We start from the raw sequence: 18665 nt of genomic DNA, 5'->3' as shown, positions 1-18665 counted from the left end.
ATGTGGACTAAAACAATGGCCGTGTCCGTGAGCCTTCAGGGAAAATGCTTACTGGTTATTGCAGGTCACCTACAGTATATATGGGGGGGGGGGGGGTGCAGAAGGTGGGAATAACCAGTGAGCGCCGTCCTCTGCATTGAAGTAAAGTGCTCATTAGTGAATAGGAGGCAGGAAACTTCGCCACTTAAAGGAGTTTCCTAGTTAAAATGATTTTTAACAAGTTCCTGCAGCATAGTCCCTAAAACAGAAGATTCCTACTTTCCTGCTCCGTGCTGCTCTCGCTGTCTCCATCCTCCTGTCTCGGAGCACCTCTACAGCAAATGACTGACTTTAGCGGTGAAACGCTGCTTGTGACCACATCACCACTGAAGCCAGTCATTGGCTGGAAAGGTACATATCCAGCTGGATGTAAACAGCGACAGAACCAGAAGATGGAGGCAGCGGGAGCGGCAGGGAGCAGGAAAGTGTGAATCTTCTGTTTCAGGCCCATGCTGCAAGAACATCTGTAGAGCCCCTGTTACACAGCACAATAATCAAGACAATTACTGGGAACAAGTGTTCATAGGGGCGTTTATTCCTGATATTTGGCAGTATAATCGTGCCGCTGGTCAGCCGATAAACAAGGAATCACTCGTTTGTCTGCTGATTTGCATATTTCATCTGGATGAAAGATGTACAATTATCGTCAGCACATCTCACTGTGTAATCAGGAATGTGCTATAAGTGAATGAGGGAGGAATGACTGTGGTAGTGATCATTCCTCCCCAGTCACTTTGCATTAGCCTGTGTAATAGGCTAATGCAAACAAGCGCTGATTAACTTTTTTTTCTCTTTGCGGCCCCTTGAAATAGTGCGATGTGACAATGCGGCCTCCAGACCGAAAAAGGTTGTGCACCCCTGGTATAAAGAGATACTCTTAACTGCAACTTCAATTGAAGGTGACAACTGCACTTCAAATGCACGTTGATAATATGATTTTATTAAATATAACAATAAGTATATAGATATAGAGATATGATGTCCTTCTTTTTGTATATATGAAGACTAGAAAACTTACATCACCGATTGAGTTAACATCATCTGACAGAGACATCGGCTAGGAAGTCCGTTTCAGTGGAAGCAGAGTCTGGATAAGGGAAAGCGAGCATCCTTCCATAGATGAACTTCACTTGCTAACTGAAAAGTTCCAGCTTTTATAATGTTTAATCAAATAGCTTCACCGTCTAGTGGAATGTAGCTATCTTAAGCGATCTATAAGGGTCACTGTGTATATTTAGTTTATCTGCTATTATTAAGGACCTTGGTGTGGCCAATTCCCAGATACACAATACATTAGAATGCCAAGATAACCTTGATAGACAATAGTTAGCTCTCTTGCCCCAACAAGTATGTTTGTTCATTTTCAGGTCATATGGATTCTATCAAATAAGTGGAGTAATACTTTGTACATATATTTCAGACATGACTTTTTTGATCAGACCACATGGACTTCAGACAAGTTTCTTTGTTCATTCCATCACAGAAACATGTCAAACAAGTCTTCAATTTATTCATATGTCAATATAATTTTATCAGACCCAATGGAGTTCAAATGATCAGAGAATCCATCTTCACACTTTACAATCATATTAGTCTAATGGCTGGTAGTCAAGCACTGTAGTTACATGCAAATTTGCTGACCGTGAGAAATGTTGTATTAATATTATAATTTATAATTGTAATATCTTTAATATACTATTTAATATATAACTAATAGATGACAACCACTAATGTCAGCTACAGTGCTCATAGGGTAATCATCACAGGATGTTACAAAAATGTCCACATATTCTGAATGCCTTTGCATTTAGGTAGGGGGACATCCTCCCACCCCACTTTATTTTCCTTACTACCTGTGTCTCAATGGCTATGACTTGTATATAGTGTGAATTGTGTCATGAACCCCAATAAACAGTACTATATTAGTGCATGTCATTGTGAGAGGAGTCAGTGATCGGGCTGAATCTCCGTCTTCAGGGCCTCCTGGAATACATTACCTCATATGGCCTCGGACTAAGTGTGACTGTAACAGACTTAGTACAGTATAGCCCTGATGGGAGTTACTGCTTCATAATCATATTTTTTATTTAGCAGTCTGGAAAAAGTCCTATTGCATTGACCTGGTTCAGTCTACTTATACATTATATACCAGTAATTGACCCCCTGAGGAACCCATAGTCTGGGGGAAACGCGTTGTGATATGCTGACCCGTCCAGGGTCAGTAAGGGTGTATAGGGGTATGAGTACCCATTAGGGCCATCTAGGGTGCTATAGCCCAGGCAGGAGGACAGAGTCCCCACCATTAGGGGTCATCTCTGGGCTGAGTCTAATCATAGGGTAACTTTAGGGAAAGTATTCCCCACCCTATACCTAGATATGTACCTCTATCATCATTTAGCATCTATTGAACTACATTGCATACATTAGATGGGTTTTGACCGTCACTTTAGTCATATTGGGATATTGCTTTTTAGTAGATAAAATAAAGTATATTGCATTTTAATGGTTATATTTTTGTGCTGGAAATATACCAGTAACTGACTATAAACAACTGTATGTTTATGCAAATAAATTAATATTTTCAGTTTACCTTTTGCACAATTTTCCATGTTTAACAATAATTATTCTGCTTAAACTTCATTATTAAGACAATTTTTTAGGCATGATGGAGGTATATGCTGGGAGTATTGACCAACGTATACTCTGACATGTCAATAGGCCCCATCCAGCCATAATATGCCAAAAGTACGGATATGCTGGTCCACTATACGTTGGCATACCGTTCTTTCACTGTTTAGATAATCATGGTCTACCACGCTGTTCTATGCAGAGGGACACAGTAATAAAGTATACTGCACGTTAAGTCTTTTCACAGTGGGAGTCAATGGTCAACTGTATGCTGTGTAGTGGCATATGCAGGAGAATACCCACAGTGTTTACCTCTGATGTGCCTAAAACAAGAACTGTATGGAGCCTATTCGGTATACATTTGTTTTATGAAGCATATTGTGTGAATTGAGCAAATATGTTAGATTTTTACACCTTTTTTAACTATATTTATGTCAATTCATAAAATATACTTTTTGGGATTCTTTATTTAATTATTGCTAATGGGAATGAGTAAAATACCCTTTATAAAACCAAAATCAGCCTCTGCCAGACTTGTTTTTTTAATGAGAACAAAAGAGAGTAGCCTTGAAGCATGACATGGGAGTTTTAGAGAGCAGGATAACTGAGCACTTTCTGGTCTGTTTTAGGCTTTATGCAGGATCACTCATCATGCTCCCTCAGCCTTCCAGAGCGTCATTGAGAAAGCGGGACTTGTGTCGGTGATAAACACATTAGTGACGGGAATAGCCAAAGTGCAACAGTACATGCTGACCATGTTCGCTACAATGTTGTCAGCTGGAATTCATCTCCAAAGACTCACACAAGAAAAGGTAAGAAACGCTTTACAATGCCTGCCGACAGTTTCTCCAGATTGAACTCGGCACAGGACATTGTGTGAATGTTAAACTAGATGCTACCATTAATACCGTTGCTCCTGTACAGACACATAACCTGTGACATGCATTTTAAGACATTTTGTGAAGGGAAAATGAAACATGAGTTCAAATTAGCATTTACAGACATTAAAGGTCATCCTCCGCTATAATTCAAAAAGTTTCAGCTTAAAAGAACAACTGAGAGAATAGCAGAAATTCATGGTGTAATGCAGCCAAAAAAGCAACAAAACTGTGATGCGTAATGAACTCAGACAACCCTGTTACTGTAAAAGGACCTTTACAGGTCAAATGACCTTATGTGTGCAGGTCCTGAAGACGAGCTTCAAGGCTCCCTAAGGTCTGATCTAGGTCTAAATTAGTTTACGGGATCTGATCTGGGCTCTATATCTGGTGTGTCTAGTCTACAATCTGTATTAGTTTAGGGATAAGGGTGTCTGGTCTTAGGTTTGAACATATGTAATGCCTGTATTTATTTGACTTTGGGGGTCTGTATATTTTAGGGGTCTTATTTTGGATCTAATTTTATTTAGGGGTCTGTTATAATTTGGTCTGTAATGTCTGAATGTAATTATTATTTATTCTAATGCTGGGATCTGTTCATTTCGGGGCATAAAAAGGAGTCATTTGCACTCCTTGTAGTGCACTAGGGTTACAGTCAGACATGTATGGCACATAGATGGCTTCTGTGTTAATATTTTTTTTTTCTCAATCCCACACTTGAATGAGTCTGATCCACAAAAATGGAATGTGAATAAGCCATAAAAGGTAGAATTTGAATGATTTAATCCATTAGTATCGCAGGATGTAATGGTATTTAATATTTCAGATAAATTTGATTTGTATAAAAAAACTAAAACTAGTTTAGGTGCTGTAACTCACCGACTTCAAGGCAGGCAACAATAAAACGTTGGTAATTTATTTAGCAAAGCGTTTTGAGGTCAAAGGGCCCTCTTCTTCAGGCACAGTATCAAATGTTTTGTTATTTAGCCTGATGAAGAGAGGCCTTCACCCTCGAAACGTGTTGCAAAATAAAGTACAATATTTTATTTAGACCCGCCTTGAAGTCTGTGAGTAAACCAGTGTTCCACTTTTTTTTATACAAACCAAGTTTATCTTGTATCCCGGCTCTTCCCTCCTGGCTGAGAACTGGCTAAGAACCAAGTCTGCAGTCCCGGCCGGGCACCTGCCCGCTGTGCGGTGAAAAAGACTGCAAGCCATTAAGTTTGTTGTGACTTTTATAACAGCTAAAGGTAAGCACGTTACCAAACAATTTTACTGTGTCTCTCCCTCTCATCGATAATACGTGAGGATCTGTCTCCATTTTTTTTTGTCTTCTACATACCAGTATTTAGTATTTCAATCATATTACCTTGCACCTTTGAAGCTTTTATGGTTCCCAAGATAAAGATGCTGCGCCTACTGATATGACAGGCCCTAGTGCAAATTCTGTAACTATCATATGTCATTTATGGTATTGGTTTCATATTGGACAGTGATGCTTTAGACACTGTATGTGGAGCCTTAAGCTACTTTCACATCTGTGTTTTTTGCTGGACCCAGAGGGGGATCAGCAAAAGCACTTCCATTATGATAATATAACCGCCTGCATCCGTTCTGAACGGATCCGGTTGTATTAGCTCTAAAATGAACAAGACTGATCTGGCACTAAAACCAATGTAAGTCAATGGGCGCTGGATCCGCTTCTTTTTTGTGTCCGAAAAAATGGATCTGGCACCATGCCGCATTTGCCTTGATCATTATCCCATGATGCACTCAAAAACGCTTTTGTGTCTAGCATGGGAACGCAACCAAAGGGAACGGAATGCATTCTGGTGCACTCCGTTCAGTTCAGTTTTGTCCCCATTGACAAATGGGGGCAAAACTGAAGCATTTTCCACCGGTTTTGAGATCCTATGACAGATCTCAATACCGGAAAGGAAAACACAGATGTGAAAGTAGCCTTATAGTTGTGACCCTCATATAATGGTAAGGTATTTCTGTGCCACTGTTTTTCAATCAACTACCTCCCTGACTAAACCACCTACGTACTCTGTTAACTGGCATGTCAGCCTGTTTCTCTGTGTCTGTGTATGGCTGCACCTAATTACATGACACATATCGTTACTATGACGTATGTACTTCATACAGATTTAGGTGTCTCTGGAGATATGTGATAAAACCCTGATCATGGCAGGAGAAATTGATTCTGGTCTTTTAGCAATAATCCTGTTGAAGAAACCTACAGCCATCTTCTACTTAGGCTAAAATGACTGTTAATAGGGAACCTTTAGAGGGGCTTTATGTTATCTGCCCTTATCAATTGCTTTACTATTGACACTAGAATTAGTATTACAATTGTACCTGTAAATTTCTCAATTTACTTGCCACAACCACAAAAATAAAAATCCCATTTGATGTACATCATTTTACTGAATTGCGATGTATTCCCTTAACTTCACATACAGTAGTGTCACTTGGAGCAGACAGTGTAACATCAGTATATTTACCCATATGCCTTGCATATACAATTCATTGTTTTTGTCACTATACTTTATATGCAACATAAAATCTTTCATATATGAGTCCTGCGAAAAGCAGGGGCCACTGTGCATTTTAGTAAAATTCTTGTACTGTTTGTCTTCCACTCGTCTTCATTCTTTTTCTGTTCTAGTCAGTGGATGTTTTTCATTTTGGATGCAGCCAAGTATAGAAGATCCCCACTTTTTGACAGTATGAAGTTAATCCTAGGGTGTCTCTCAAAAATAAAGAAAATAGCCAATAGTTCTGAAATATGAGTACACTGAGCTCCTCTATGTATCATTGAAAGTGATTTGTTTTTCGAATTCCCGGTGTGGTATTATCGGATATTACTTCTCTTGTAAGTAAGGCAATAATCCTGATTAAATAGTTTGGTCACAGACCTGTCGCTGCAGAGTGCACCTAAGCCGTAACTCTTCCACTCACACAGGCCATAATGCATTTTGCTATTAGATTGCTTAGGAAAAACTAATAGAAAAGAAGACCATAAATTGTTTTTGTATTGTTTCCAGAAAATGGATTAGAGTGGTTTTCTTGAACTTGCTGAAAATTGTACCTCTCGGTCATGCCAGACATCAAATATAATGCTTGGATATAAAGCAACGTTGGACATAATGGTTTACCCTTTAAAGCCTTTATGACACACTAGGCTGTTCCAATACATTTGTCAAAAGGGTCATTAGAATTTATAGTAAATATTCACAGTGGTTTGCTCTGTATGAACATTTAGGATTTTTATAGAACATCTAAAAACTTCAGAGTGTAAATCTGTACAAATGAGTACTGTGTGGAGTTTATTAGCTTTGCTTACTTGCACCATCTTTTCATTTCAGTATGGGGCACTGTGCAATATGGTGGTGCTCTGTACTTCCTCCTTGAAAAAGAAAGAAAGAGAGGATCTTCCTGTGCTGCATTAGGCTTGCCCAGGGGTGGACTGGGAACTTAAAGTGGCCCTGGAAAAATAAATAAAAGTGGCCCCATTTTGTAGTTGGGTCCAAATGGATGGAAGGCAGAGTCAACACAAATAGGCAGGTCTAACAATACCATATTGTGGCACAAAATACATCCACAAAAACATCCACTGGCCGGCTGTGAAGAGGGCTCAAGTGGCCCCCTGGGAAATTACCCTGTAAGGTCTATGGCCAATCTGCCCCTGGGCTGGCCGTACATATGAGATAGCAGTTGACCAAGCACTTTCAGTTTGGCTGACGGCTATTTTTTCTAATCCGTCCTCCCATACAGATGCACACTCAGCTTGGTTGAGCATTCAAGTCTTCTAAATTGGAAGAGTTATCAGGGTGCTGCCAGGTACCTCTGAGAACTAAATAATTGGGCATTTTAAAATCCAACATCTGCCACCAGGAAACAGTTGGGAGGCTCCCATACACCAAAATCAGCAGGTTTGGCCAATAGTCATCTCATTTTTACGGCCAGCTTTACGCAGACCAGCCGTTTTTTAAATAGACACGTTGTAATTCTTAAATTCACCTGTGGTGGTGCTGCAGGGAAATTTGACACTTGCTGCTAGGTTTACCTATAGATTGTTGCCAACTACTAGGGGTCCCAGCAGAGGGAGGCTTTATGATCAATGCCAGTATTGTCCAAAGCAGCCTTCCCCTTTAATTTCCCTTTAATTTAAAATGTATTCAGGAAGGTAACGTTTGGTAGATCTAGGGCAGGAGAACACTATTGTTGTCACGGATGTTCCCGCAAGAGGTGGGAGGAGACCGGTGAGACTGGCAACACGTGGTTTGATCTGACATGTTTTCAGTTTGGATCAAATGACGTCTGTGTTGTTTCTGGTGCTTGCCACACCTTCTTTCCCCAGGTGTGGCTATTAGGGTTATTTAACCTTCTATATTTATAGTTTCTTCTCCCATAATTCTGTGCGGTTTATAGCTTCTGTTTGGACCTTTTGGATATATTGTGGTTGGATCTCGGCTGAGTTCCTGGTGCTTCCATTGCTCCTTTGAAGTTAAGTCTTTCCTTTTCTTTTGTATTTTGTTTGGGTTCTGTGTGTTGCATTTCCCTATTGTTTGTATTAGGCCTGAAGGAGACACTCCTGTTCGTCCTTCCTTTTGTAGGAACAGGTAGTCTCGTCCCTGCCATTAGTACCAAGGTCCTATAGGGCTTGATAGGAATCTAGGTATTCCTGCATATTAACTCACCTACCTTTGGGGTCTGTTCATACTGGTAGTCAGTTAGGATTTTCACTAGGTGGTGTCCATTTTTCTTAACTAGTTCTCAGGCCTGAATCCCTGTTCCCCCCCTTCCCTCCTATGCTCTGTGTGGTATTTCCCTCCCACACCGAAGCGTGACAATTGTTCTCTAAGCTCACTTTCCTTACAAGTTAGTCGGAATGGACTGTGGGGGCGATTTATGAAAACTGGTGCAAAGGAAAAGCGGGTTATTTGCCCATAGCAACCAATCAGATCAATCCGTTTTTTTCCAAAGGAGCTATGAAAAATGAAAGGTGGAATCTGATTGGTTCCTGTGGGCAACTAAACCAGTTTTTCTTTGCACCCCCAGATAAATCTTCCCCTGTAAATTTATTAATGACTAATACCAGAAAATCATGGTACATGAGTTCTCTCATTAGAATCATCTGAATCTATGAAGATCCGAGTAATTATAGGGTCCAGAATTCCTTTTGCTGCTAAAAGATTTTCTCTTTATCCTAAATTACCACAGATCCAGTAGAATCTGAGAATCTTGTTGAACATAAGGGTTATCCAGACGTTTTAACTTGTTACTGTTTGTATCTTCATTTATGTATTGCAGTAGGCTTCTTTAGTTTTTAGGTTTGTTATTCTGGTAATTTTAATCACCCTTCACCTTCTCATACAGAATTTATTATATATACAGGGAGTGCAGAATTATTAGGCAAATTAGTATTTTGACCACATCATCCTCTTTATGCATGTTGTCTTACTCCAAGCTGTATAGGCTCGAAAGCCTACTACCAATTAAGCATATTAGGTGATGTGCATCTCTGTAATGAGAAGGGGTGTGGTCTAATGACATCAACACCCTATATCAGGTGTGCATAATTATTAGGCAACTTCCTTTCCTTTGGCAAAATGGGTCAAAAGAAAGACTTGACAGGCTCAGAAAAGTCAAAAATAGTGAGATATCTTGCAGAGGGATGCAGCACTCTTAAAATTGCAAAGCTTCTGAAGCGTGATCATCGAACAATCAAGCGTTTCATTCAAAATAGTCAACAGGGTCGCAAGAAGCGTGTGGAAAAACCAAGGCGCAAAATAACTGCTCATGAACTGAGAAAAGTCAAGCGTGCAGCTGCCAACATGCCACTTGCCACCAGTTGCGCCATTTTTCAGAACTGCAACATCACTGGAGTGCCCAAAAGCACAAGGTGTGCAATACTCAGAAACATGGCCAAGGTAAGAAAGGCTGAAAGACGACCACCACTGAACAAGACACACAAGCTGAAACGTCAAGACTGGGCCAAGAAATATCTCAAGACTGATTTTTCAAAGGTTTTATGGACTGATGAAATGAGAGTGAGTCTTGATGGGCCAGTTGGATGGGCCCGTGGCTGGATTGGTAAAGGGCAGAGAGCTCCAGTCCGACTCAGACGCCAGCAAGGTGGAGGTGGAGTACTGGTTTGGGCTGGTATCATCAAAGATGAGCTTGTGGGGCCTTTTTGGGTTGAGGATGGAGTCAAGCTCAACGCCCAGTCCTACTGCCAGTTTCTGGAAGACACCTTCTTCAAGCAGTGGTACAGGAAGAAGTCTGCATCCTTCAAGAAAAACATGATTTTCATGCAGGACAATGCTCCATCACACGCGTCCAAGTACTCCACAGCGTGGCTGGCAAGAAAGGGTATAAAAGAAGAAAATCTAATGACATGGCCTCCTTGTTCACCTGATCTGAACCCCATTGAGAACCTGTGGTCCATCATCAAATGTGAGATTTACAAGGAGGGAAAACAGTACACCTCTCTGAACAGTGTCTGGGAGGCTGTGGTTGCTGCTGCACGCAATGTTGATGGTGAACAGATCAAAACACTGACAGAATCCATGGATGGCAGGCTTTTGCGTGTCCTTGCAAAGAAAGGTGACTATATTGGTCACTGATTTGTTTTTGTTTTGTTTTTGAATGTCAGAAATGTATATTTGTGAATGTTGAGATGTTATATTGGTTTCACTGGTAAAAATAAATAATTGAAATCGGTATATATTTGTTTTTTGTTAAGTTGCCTAATAATTTTGCACAGTAATAGTCACCTGCACACACAGATATCCCCCTAAAATAGCTAAAACTAAAAACAAACTAAAAACTACTTCCAAAAATATTCAGCTTTGATATTAATGAGTTTTTTGGGTTCATTGAGAACATGGTTGTTGTTCAATAATAAAATTAATCCTCAAAAATACAACTTGCCTAATAATTCTGCACTCCCTGTATAGTTTGGATTTATGAAATTGTTTCATGGTAAATGTTATATTTGTGTAATAAATTGGCAAGATATTAGAGATATAGCGAATTTCATTTTTTGAAATTTGTTCACACTTCGTTTATTGGTAAAAGGTGAATTGTGTTATGGATTCCGTTACCACGGACCATGGCGCAATTCTATGTCGGAATGCATAACGAAATGCCTTTAGAGGCACTCCCCTGCATAACGGGAACGGGAGGGATCTGTTTCGCAGACCATAAACTTCTGTTATGACGGAATGAATAACGGAATGCCTCTAAAGGCATTACCTTATGCATTCAGTCATAGAATTGAGTTATGGTCCGTGGTAACGGATTCCATAACGCAATTCACCTTTTACCACCAAATGAAGTGTGAACTAATTTCATAAGCGGAAAGTCGCTTATCTCTACAAGATATATTACACTCTTCTTTTTTTTTTTTTTTTTTTTTTTTTTTTTTAATCATCTAGGGAATAAAAAGTACTCAACTGGCAATTTTACTGTTTCTCAGCCCCCCAGTAACTAATAAAATCTATATTAAAAAAAAAAATGTACTAACTTACAGAGCAGTCTAGAATGAAATCCTGTTTGCTATATTCCTCTCCGTTCTATATCTGTTGGCTAGATGAGCAAGTCTGGCTGATAGCTATTCCTTCTGACCTTATCTCACGTATATGGTTGTGTTAAAGAAAACCTGTCACCATGTAATTTTAAAAAGATTTAATATAACTAAAGCCCAGCTCCTCCTGCTCTATAACATTATACTGGCAGATCAGACTGCTTGTTCAATATGACAGGTTCCCTTTAAATGTTGGAGGTACTTATGAATACGTGCTTCCAGCCCTTCATCTCGCTGCAAATCCAGCATTGTGGCGCCACATCTGCTGCTACAAAGCAGTAGCCAAAAACGGCAACATTTCTGTCTCCTTTCCTTCTTTTTAATGGAAGTGGTCTTCTACTATTTAACATAGTTAACAAAATTAATATTTGCGTTACTTTTTTGAGTATTACCTGTGCTACAATCTTGTGGCTGGCATTATACATATTTTACTTGTCAGTTTGTGATTTTACAGTATATATGTATATATCTATTTATTTATTTATTTTTTGCTTCTTCTTAAGGACTTTGTTACAAAGATAGTTCGTCTTCTGGAAAGCCCTTCCACAGCAACAAGAGCCAAAGCTTTCCTGGTCATTTTGCAAGTTTTAATTAACAACAAAGAGATGTTGCTTCTCTGCTGCCAAAGCAGGTAAATCTAATTCGATTTAAATGTAAATTTTTGTTTTGTGTAAAATATCCCTGATGCCATAATAACACTTTTTGTAATATACTTTATTAAGGCTTTTTGTATTTTTAATAGACTTTTACCTCCCTAAAGCGCACCTTTCCCTGTGCGCTTAAAATTGACTCGTCAGTACACCGCTGACTTCTCAGAGTTTACAGTTTTTCAATGGGGCTTCAGGCAGCAGCGCACATTGCTGCTCCTGCCCATGCTCCCCAGAGGTTTACTAACTCCTGGCATATCACATTGGTACCCTGTAACCATGTGCTTTGCTCAGATTAGCTGAGCAGAGCGGGCTCCTGCTTGTGCCTGCTTCGCTAAGCTAAGGGAACTGCATGTAAGCGTTTAGCTTAGCGGAGCAGGCACAAGCAGGAGCCCGCTCCGCTCAGCTAATCCTGGCATAGCACATGGTTACAGGATACTCATGTATCATGCCAGCATTTAGGGGAGGCACAGGCAGAAGCAGCAATGTGTACACCTGTCCGTAAGCACTGCTGCCGAGAATCAGCTGTGTATAAGAAAAGTCAAGTTTAAGCATACAAAGTATATTACAAAAAGTATCATTATGACATTTTAACAATAATTTAATCAAAAGTTTAGTTACTCTTTAATGATAAAAATGTAAAATTATATATCTAGTGAAAATGACCTGTTTATTATACTAATATTCGAGTATTGGAAATTATATAAATTCTTCTTGTAAGACTTCAAAGACTTCACATAGAAGTCTAAAGACTGTGTGGCATGGTGTACCTAATTATAATGGGGGGGATAGACCGACCCCCCCCCCCCCCCCCCTTGGCTGCCAAACTTCTTTTGGCGGTGGACGGTGCATGTTCCTGGTCTTTAGCAACATGTTTTGCCATCCCTACAGTAACAACCCTTTAATGTAACCTGAGCAGGACGGTTCTCCGGCCTGAACCAATATGTAGTGAACAGAGGAAGCATGTAAAAAAAAAAAAAAAAAATGTCAAAACAATATTATACATATTAGGTATCAAAATAATTGGTTCAAATTAGGCAACCCATTTTAATAATTTATTTTGGTGTCAGTTTGTAGGTTTAAAGAGCTGTAATATGGAAAATGTATTTTTTTGTACAGTTTTCCACATATAAAACTAAAAAAGAAATCAAAGTATCTTTCTAAAAAATTTATTAATACAGCCATATGTGTCCTGAAAGATGTCCTCTGGGACCTGCTCTTCTCTCAAGAACAAGAACCCTACCCGTGCATCCATGGCTCTCTCCATTCACTACTGTGGAACTGTGGTTCTTGAGATAAGAGCGGGTCCTAGTGGTGGGACCCTCACCAGACATATAAAGTTTATCCTGTGAATACGGTACAAATGTCCATGTGGGAATACCCCTTTAAGGGGCTAAACCTTATTTTTTAAGTGACTGTGACTATTTTTGTCATCAAAAATACCAGAAAGGCCGTCAGAAACCCCGGTGAAATCTGTGAATGCAAATGTAAACTGAGCATTACACAGGCAACAATAAATATTAGAGACGTGTACTATGGGAAGCATACCAATTAATGCAAAATGCACAAATACTGAAGTAAACAAAAATAATTTATAACTCATTTCCATGCATGAAAATCCCAAATGCTAATTCTGGTTATGTCAGTATTTAATTAATGTATGCCTAAAAAGCTCTGCTTCTATAGCAACATGAAAATGCAGTGGTAGAAAGATATTGCGAGTGACCACTGAAGAAGCAGTTATGTAGCTGTTTCACACGTGCACCCATATCTAGTTGGCTTTCTTTTGTAGCAAGGCTTGGCGATAAATGTATTGTTTCTGGAAACTGTTATCTACGCACTTGGTGTGAATGGATGTCACAGTCTCTAAGTCTTTCGCTCTTCAGATACTGCAGTCAGATCTATAGTAGGTTATTGTACTTTATGTTTTATGGTATAAATTGGCTGATTTACAGCTTTTCTTGAATATAGATAAATGTTTTTTTTATTATGTGGCCACCACAGTGCCACGCAATTGAAAAAGGGAAGACTTCTCACTAAAGGTAGCCGTACACATTATATTAAAGGGGTTGTCCTGCCATTTTTATTGATGACCTATCATCAGGATAGGTCATCACTATATGATCACCAGGGGTCCAACTCCCGGTACCCCGTCAATCCTTTGTCTGAAGCGGAGGCCGAGCTCCATGCAAGCGCTGCGGATAGGTGATAAATACTTTTACCACCTAACTGTTCTGCTGGGGCAGTGGGAAAGGTGCTTAACTAGCTGGGCCTGCACCAGATTTTTGTGGGAAATCTGCTATTATCGAAAATTGCATCATTGATGGGCTCTGTATCCCCCCATTTTGGTAACCCAAAAACCTGCGTCTTCTTACATCTGGCCTGTATAGCTAAGTATCTTTTTCTTGTATCATGTTTTTTTGATTATATATGTTCGGATTCATCCTAACAATATACCCACCTACTGATGAGCCTGACGAGTTTCAGGTGAAACGCGTCGAGGTTCGCGTATTAGTCTAGAGAGGGCTGGTGGTGTCCATTTAATTTGGACCACCATCCACTCTCCATGTATCTTTCGTAAATATTTTTTTTATATCTTTTCCCTGACTAGGGTTTGTGTAGGGACTGGAAAGCAATAGGTTCGGGGACAGGGAGCCTCCACCATCAGGGGGTCACCCTGGGCTAAGCAGATATAGGGCAATTAGGGTAAGCTTCCGTCTTCCCTGCCCTCCATTAGACCCCGATCCTTTTCTCGAACCTATAGGCTTATATATCCCGTCACCTTTGAATGTTTTTTTCTTTTGGGGGTTGCTACTCCCCTTTCAAAGAAATTTTTGTTTACATGTAGTACACAATGTTGGTATATACATACCTATACCCGCTTTATCATGATTAAAGGTATTTTTAAAAGTCACTAACTCTATTTCAATTTAGCTTACGGTAACTGTTCTTAACTGTTCTGCTTGAGTTCAGCTCGGAAGTGGAGGGGGGAGGGCTGCTTTAGCTGTTGATATCTCCTGAATGGTAGCAGCTAGAAACCTGCAACTGGTCTTGTTTGAAAGCTGGCATTCCAGGCTTTCATGCAAGACCAAAATAACACCTAAAGTCAATGTTAGAAATCGAGTCGGGAATAATGGCAGGAAAAACCTGCTTTTACTTTCACTTCCAGCTGTATTCACAGCATCCCGATCAGTGATATCTTCCCCTGTACTGAACACATTGCAGTCAATCTGGTATTGTCTGAAAACTTAGAATTCCAGAGATATGAGCAGTTAAAGCAGTCTTCCCTCCCCTTCAGTCTGGAGAAGAATGAAGGGAGCCTCTGCAGAGCTGGAAAATAGTAAAAATATATAGAAATGTGACATTATCATCATTGTAGTGACCCAGATAATAAAATTTTTATTTTTACTAAATAGTAAACACCGCAAAATAAATTCCACAAAATAATGGAAAAATTGCTGTTGTTTTTAATCTTTGCCCTAAAAATAAAATAAAAAGTTATTTAATACACCATATATACACCTAAATGGTCCCTCAAAAAACATACAACTAATCCTGCAAGATTAAAAAAAAAAAATTGAAGAAATAATTAAAAAGTGATGACTCTTAGAACACAAAGGGGAGAAATATTATTGGTCCTTAAGGCTAAAATTAATGATGTCACTAAGGGGTTAAAATGCAATAGTGTCCCCTGAGTTGTGCACCAACAAGATTTGTTGCAGATTTTTTAGAGGGTTTTAACACGACTGTTAGTAGGTTCAAGTAGTGGTCTTCAAACATTGTCTCTCCACTGGTTGTGGGGCAGCTTCCAGCATGTCCTGAGCCACATGCAGACATCTTCCACACATAAACATTCTGATAATTTCAAGGGATAAATCTTTCTACAGATATGGCTTTTAATACAGTCACATTGGTGGTGTTACTATATGGCCACTGTATGGCGATATTATTTCTCTGGAACACTGCAGCCCAGTGGGGACTTGTGTGCGCATCTAAAATAAAATATTGAACTGCAGAATCCTGAATGTCATAATAAAGTACGGTATAATTTTCACTATTGTGCTCCCTTCATGACATTTCATTGCCACTTTTTGAATTGTGGGCAGAAATATCTTGATTTAAACCACTTAGATTTAAAAAAAAAAAGGGATTGTTCTGAATGAAGCATTTAATTAGCATGGCTTCAATGAAAATCCATTTTTCTTCCTGTTATAACTTTTGATTTGAAGGAAACAGAACGAAAACCCAAGTGCCTATCTTGTAGAAATATATCATGTTTAGCTAAAATTGCTTTGGAGTTAATGAGGGCTAGCAACATTTTTAGAGCACATTGCTCAACCAATATCTAATGGGGTTGTTTATCAAGCAAATGGGTTTAGACCTGAGAGATTTCATACGTCCTATAGCCGAGCCTTCTTTGTACTGTGATGCAGTGATAACTATTTGATATAGCTATGTTTTAAATCATACGCCTAGTGATGGTAATGAATGTGTATGGTTAATAAACATGAAAGGATGTCATACTTAATTCAACACAATTTAGAGGACTGTGTTGTACTGCCGAACATTTAATGCAATGATAAATTATTCTGATCCTGCTCAATATGTCATTCCCCTTCAAGTTTCTTCAGCTTGACTTTGGCGACATTGGGAAAAATGATATGTTATATTGTCGGAAGGGCTAATTTTACATTGACTTGTTTGCAGACTTGTGATGTACATTGAAAGAGACAGCAGAAAAACCACACCAGGAAAAGAGCAGCAAAGCGTCAACGAGTACCTGTCAGTATGTCTGGACCTCCTAATCCATCACATAGTCCACGAGCTGCCAGGAATTCTGGGTAATTTGATTTGCTTGCATTGTATTTTTTAGTCATTAGGTTAACTTAGTGCAATTTGATTTTATTACATTTGCTGTTTTGTTGTTTTGTGGGGTATGTCCTTTTTTAAGTTGGAGAGGGTGGGTCGTTTCTAATGTCATGAATCCAAAGCGCCCAGTCGTCGATGGTGCATTAATAAGTCTGTTCGCTGTGTCAGATTATACTTAGACCGTTGTCAGTACACATGAAGCTCGTTCAATCCATCCTTCAACCAAGGAAAAGAAACAAAGAAAAGGCAGCAAATAATGTTAGTAGGTTGAAAAGATAGCTATATAGATACAGTATATCCTCCTAAAATAAATGTGTTCTATTATTAACGGGGTTGTCTCACTTCAGCAAATGGCATTTATCGTGTAGATAAAGTTAATACAAGGCACTTACTAATGTATTGTGATTGTCCATATTGCCTCCTCTGCTGGCTTCATTCATTTTTCTGTCACATTATACACTGCCTGTTTCCATGGTTATGACCACCCTACCATTCATCAGTGGTGGTCGTGCTTGCACACTATAGGGAAAAGTGTCGGCCTCTCTGGTGCCAGGGATCATCGGAGTGCACACAGTACAGTGCCTTTTCCTATAACGTGCAAGCATTATGGAAACAAACAGTGTATGTGATGAAGAAATGAATGAAGCCAGCAAAGGAGGCAATATGGACAATAACAATATATTAGAAAGTAATTAGTATTATCTTTGTCTACACGAGAAATGCAATTTTCTGAAGTAAGACAACCCCTTTTATATCAAATGAAGAAATTGTTTGGCGTGACTCGTTGTATCTATCTCCTCCGATGTGCAGATTTTCAGGTCCGTTGAATACATTAGAATAATTAGTGCACCTCCAAAATTAATGCTAATAATAACCAATTTGTAAATCAGCAAAAAAAATGGGTAAATAATTTGGTTATATCTACTGTGATCAGTTGATGCCTACTTCCATACAGTATACTGCTTCAGATTTCTTTCTGCCATTTAGATGACCATAGACTTTTTATTTTATTAGTTTTTTACATCAAACCAATTTTATTAAGGTTTTTGAAAGGTATACAACACAATCATTTAAAACTCAAGTACAAACAGATCAGTACAAAAGTACCGCCCTTAAAAACAAATGCCCGTTCCCCTCCCCCGCTTCTTGCAGTTCCAGAAATGTAAAACATTCCTCCTTAGTAATCACCGTGCAATTCGCAACACATTATTTAGCATAAACCCCCCCCCCGACCATTGTACATAGTTAACAGTTTAGGCTTGTTTATTGATCATTTCTGGGCAACCCGTCTGCCTACAGTAGTTGGCCTGGCTCTAATTCGCAAGAGGGAAGAGATGCCAATCCAGGACTAGCCAACCACAAATCTCACTGTGTCTCAAATTTTTTGAGAGTACCTCTTTTTATATAACCTTCTCTTTTCATTACAATCATTGAAATAGTCAGCTTGACTAGTTCACCTACAACTGGTGTAGTCAACTTGATTCACCAACTATCTATCAATTTACAGGTTAAAACACTTTAGCTATGTCCAGTTTTATCCAGTCAGTTGTTAGTCAATCGGATACATAGCCTAATAACCCAACCAGTATGGTTCTGGGAATCTATGACCATAGACTTTTACTGAATTATGGTGGCTATACACCAGGATGCACAACCTTTATTTGTCCTAGGGCCACATTATTAGGTTGTACATCTCAGAAGGGCCATAGCTGAGACATATTGACAATATATGCCACAAATGTCTGATAGGTGGGAGTTCTCTCTTCTTGGACTTCAACTTATCGGGGGAATACGGGTGCTTTGTTCCTCTGTTTTGCAGACCAAAGAGGAAGAGTCTCTATAGTACTTTTACAGGAGTTACAGAAAAGACAAGTGTTTCTCAGCTCCTGAAAACTACAATGGCTAAAGCCAAATCCATGCACAGCCAGCTTTCAACCTAATTTATTTTCTAAAGTGGTTAACTTGGAGGAGCCCCCAAATAATCCTAGGGCAGTACAGAATGGCAGT

General features: G+C 39.3%; 1 protein-coding gene across 5 annotated transcripts in view; it reads left to right on the top strand.

Moving 5' to 3' along the window:
• Positions 1-18665, top strand: part of ULK4 (unc-51 like kinase 4) — a 708846-nt gene that overhangs the window by 218926 nt on the left and 471255 nt on the right. For all 5 annotated transcript variants that reach the window (XM_044293413.1, XM_044293414.1, XM_044293410.1 and 2 more), the window contains exons 21-23: positions 3297-3479; positions 11646-11773; positions 16497-16630. In XM_044293413.1, coding sequence (XP_044149348.1) covers positions 3297-3479; positions 11646-11773; positions 16497-16630 — 445 coding nt within the window. The remainder of the gene's footprint in view (positions 1-3296; positions 3480-11645; positions 11774-16496; positions 16631-18665) is intronic.

Source organism: Bufo gargarizans, chromosome 5 (assembly GCF_014858855.1).
Source record: "Bufo gargarizans isolate SCDJY-AF-19 chromosome 5, ASM1485885v1, whole genome shotgun sequence".
Lineage (NCBI taxonomy): Eukaryota > Metazoa > Chordata > Amphibia > Anura > Bufonidae > Bufo > Bufo gargarizans.
This window is presented reverse-complemented; position numbering and strand designations above follow the sequence as displayed.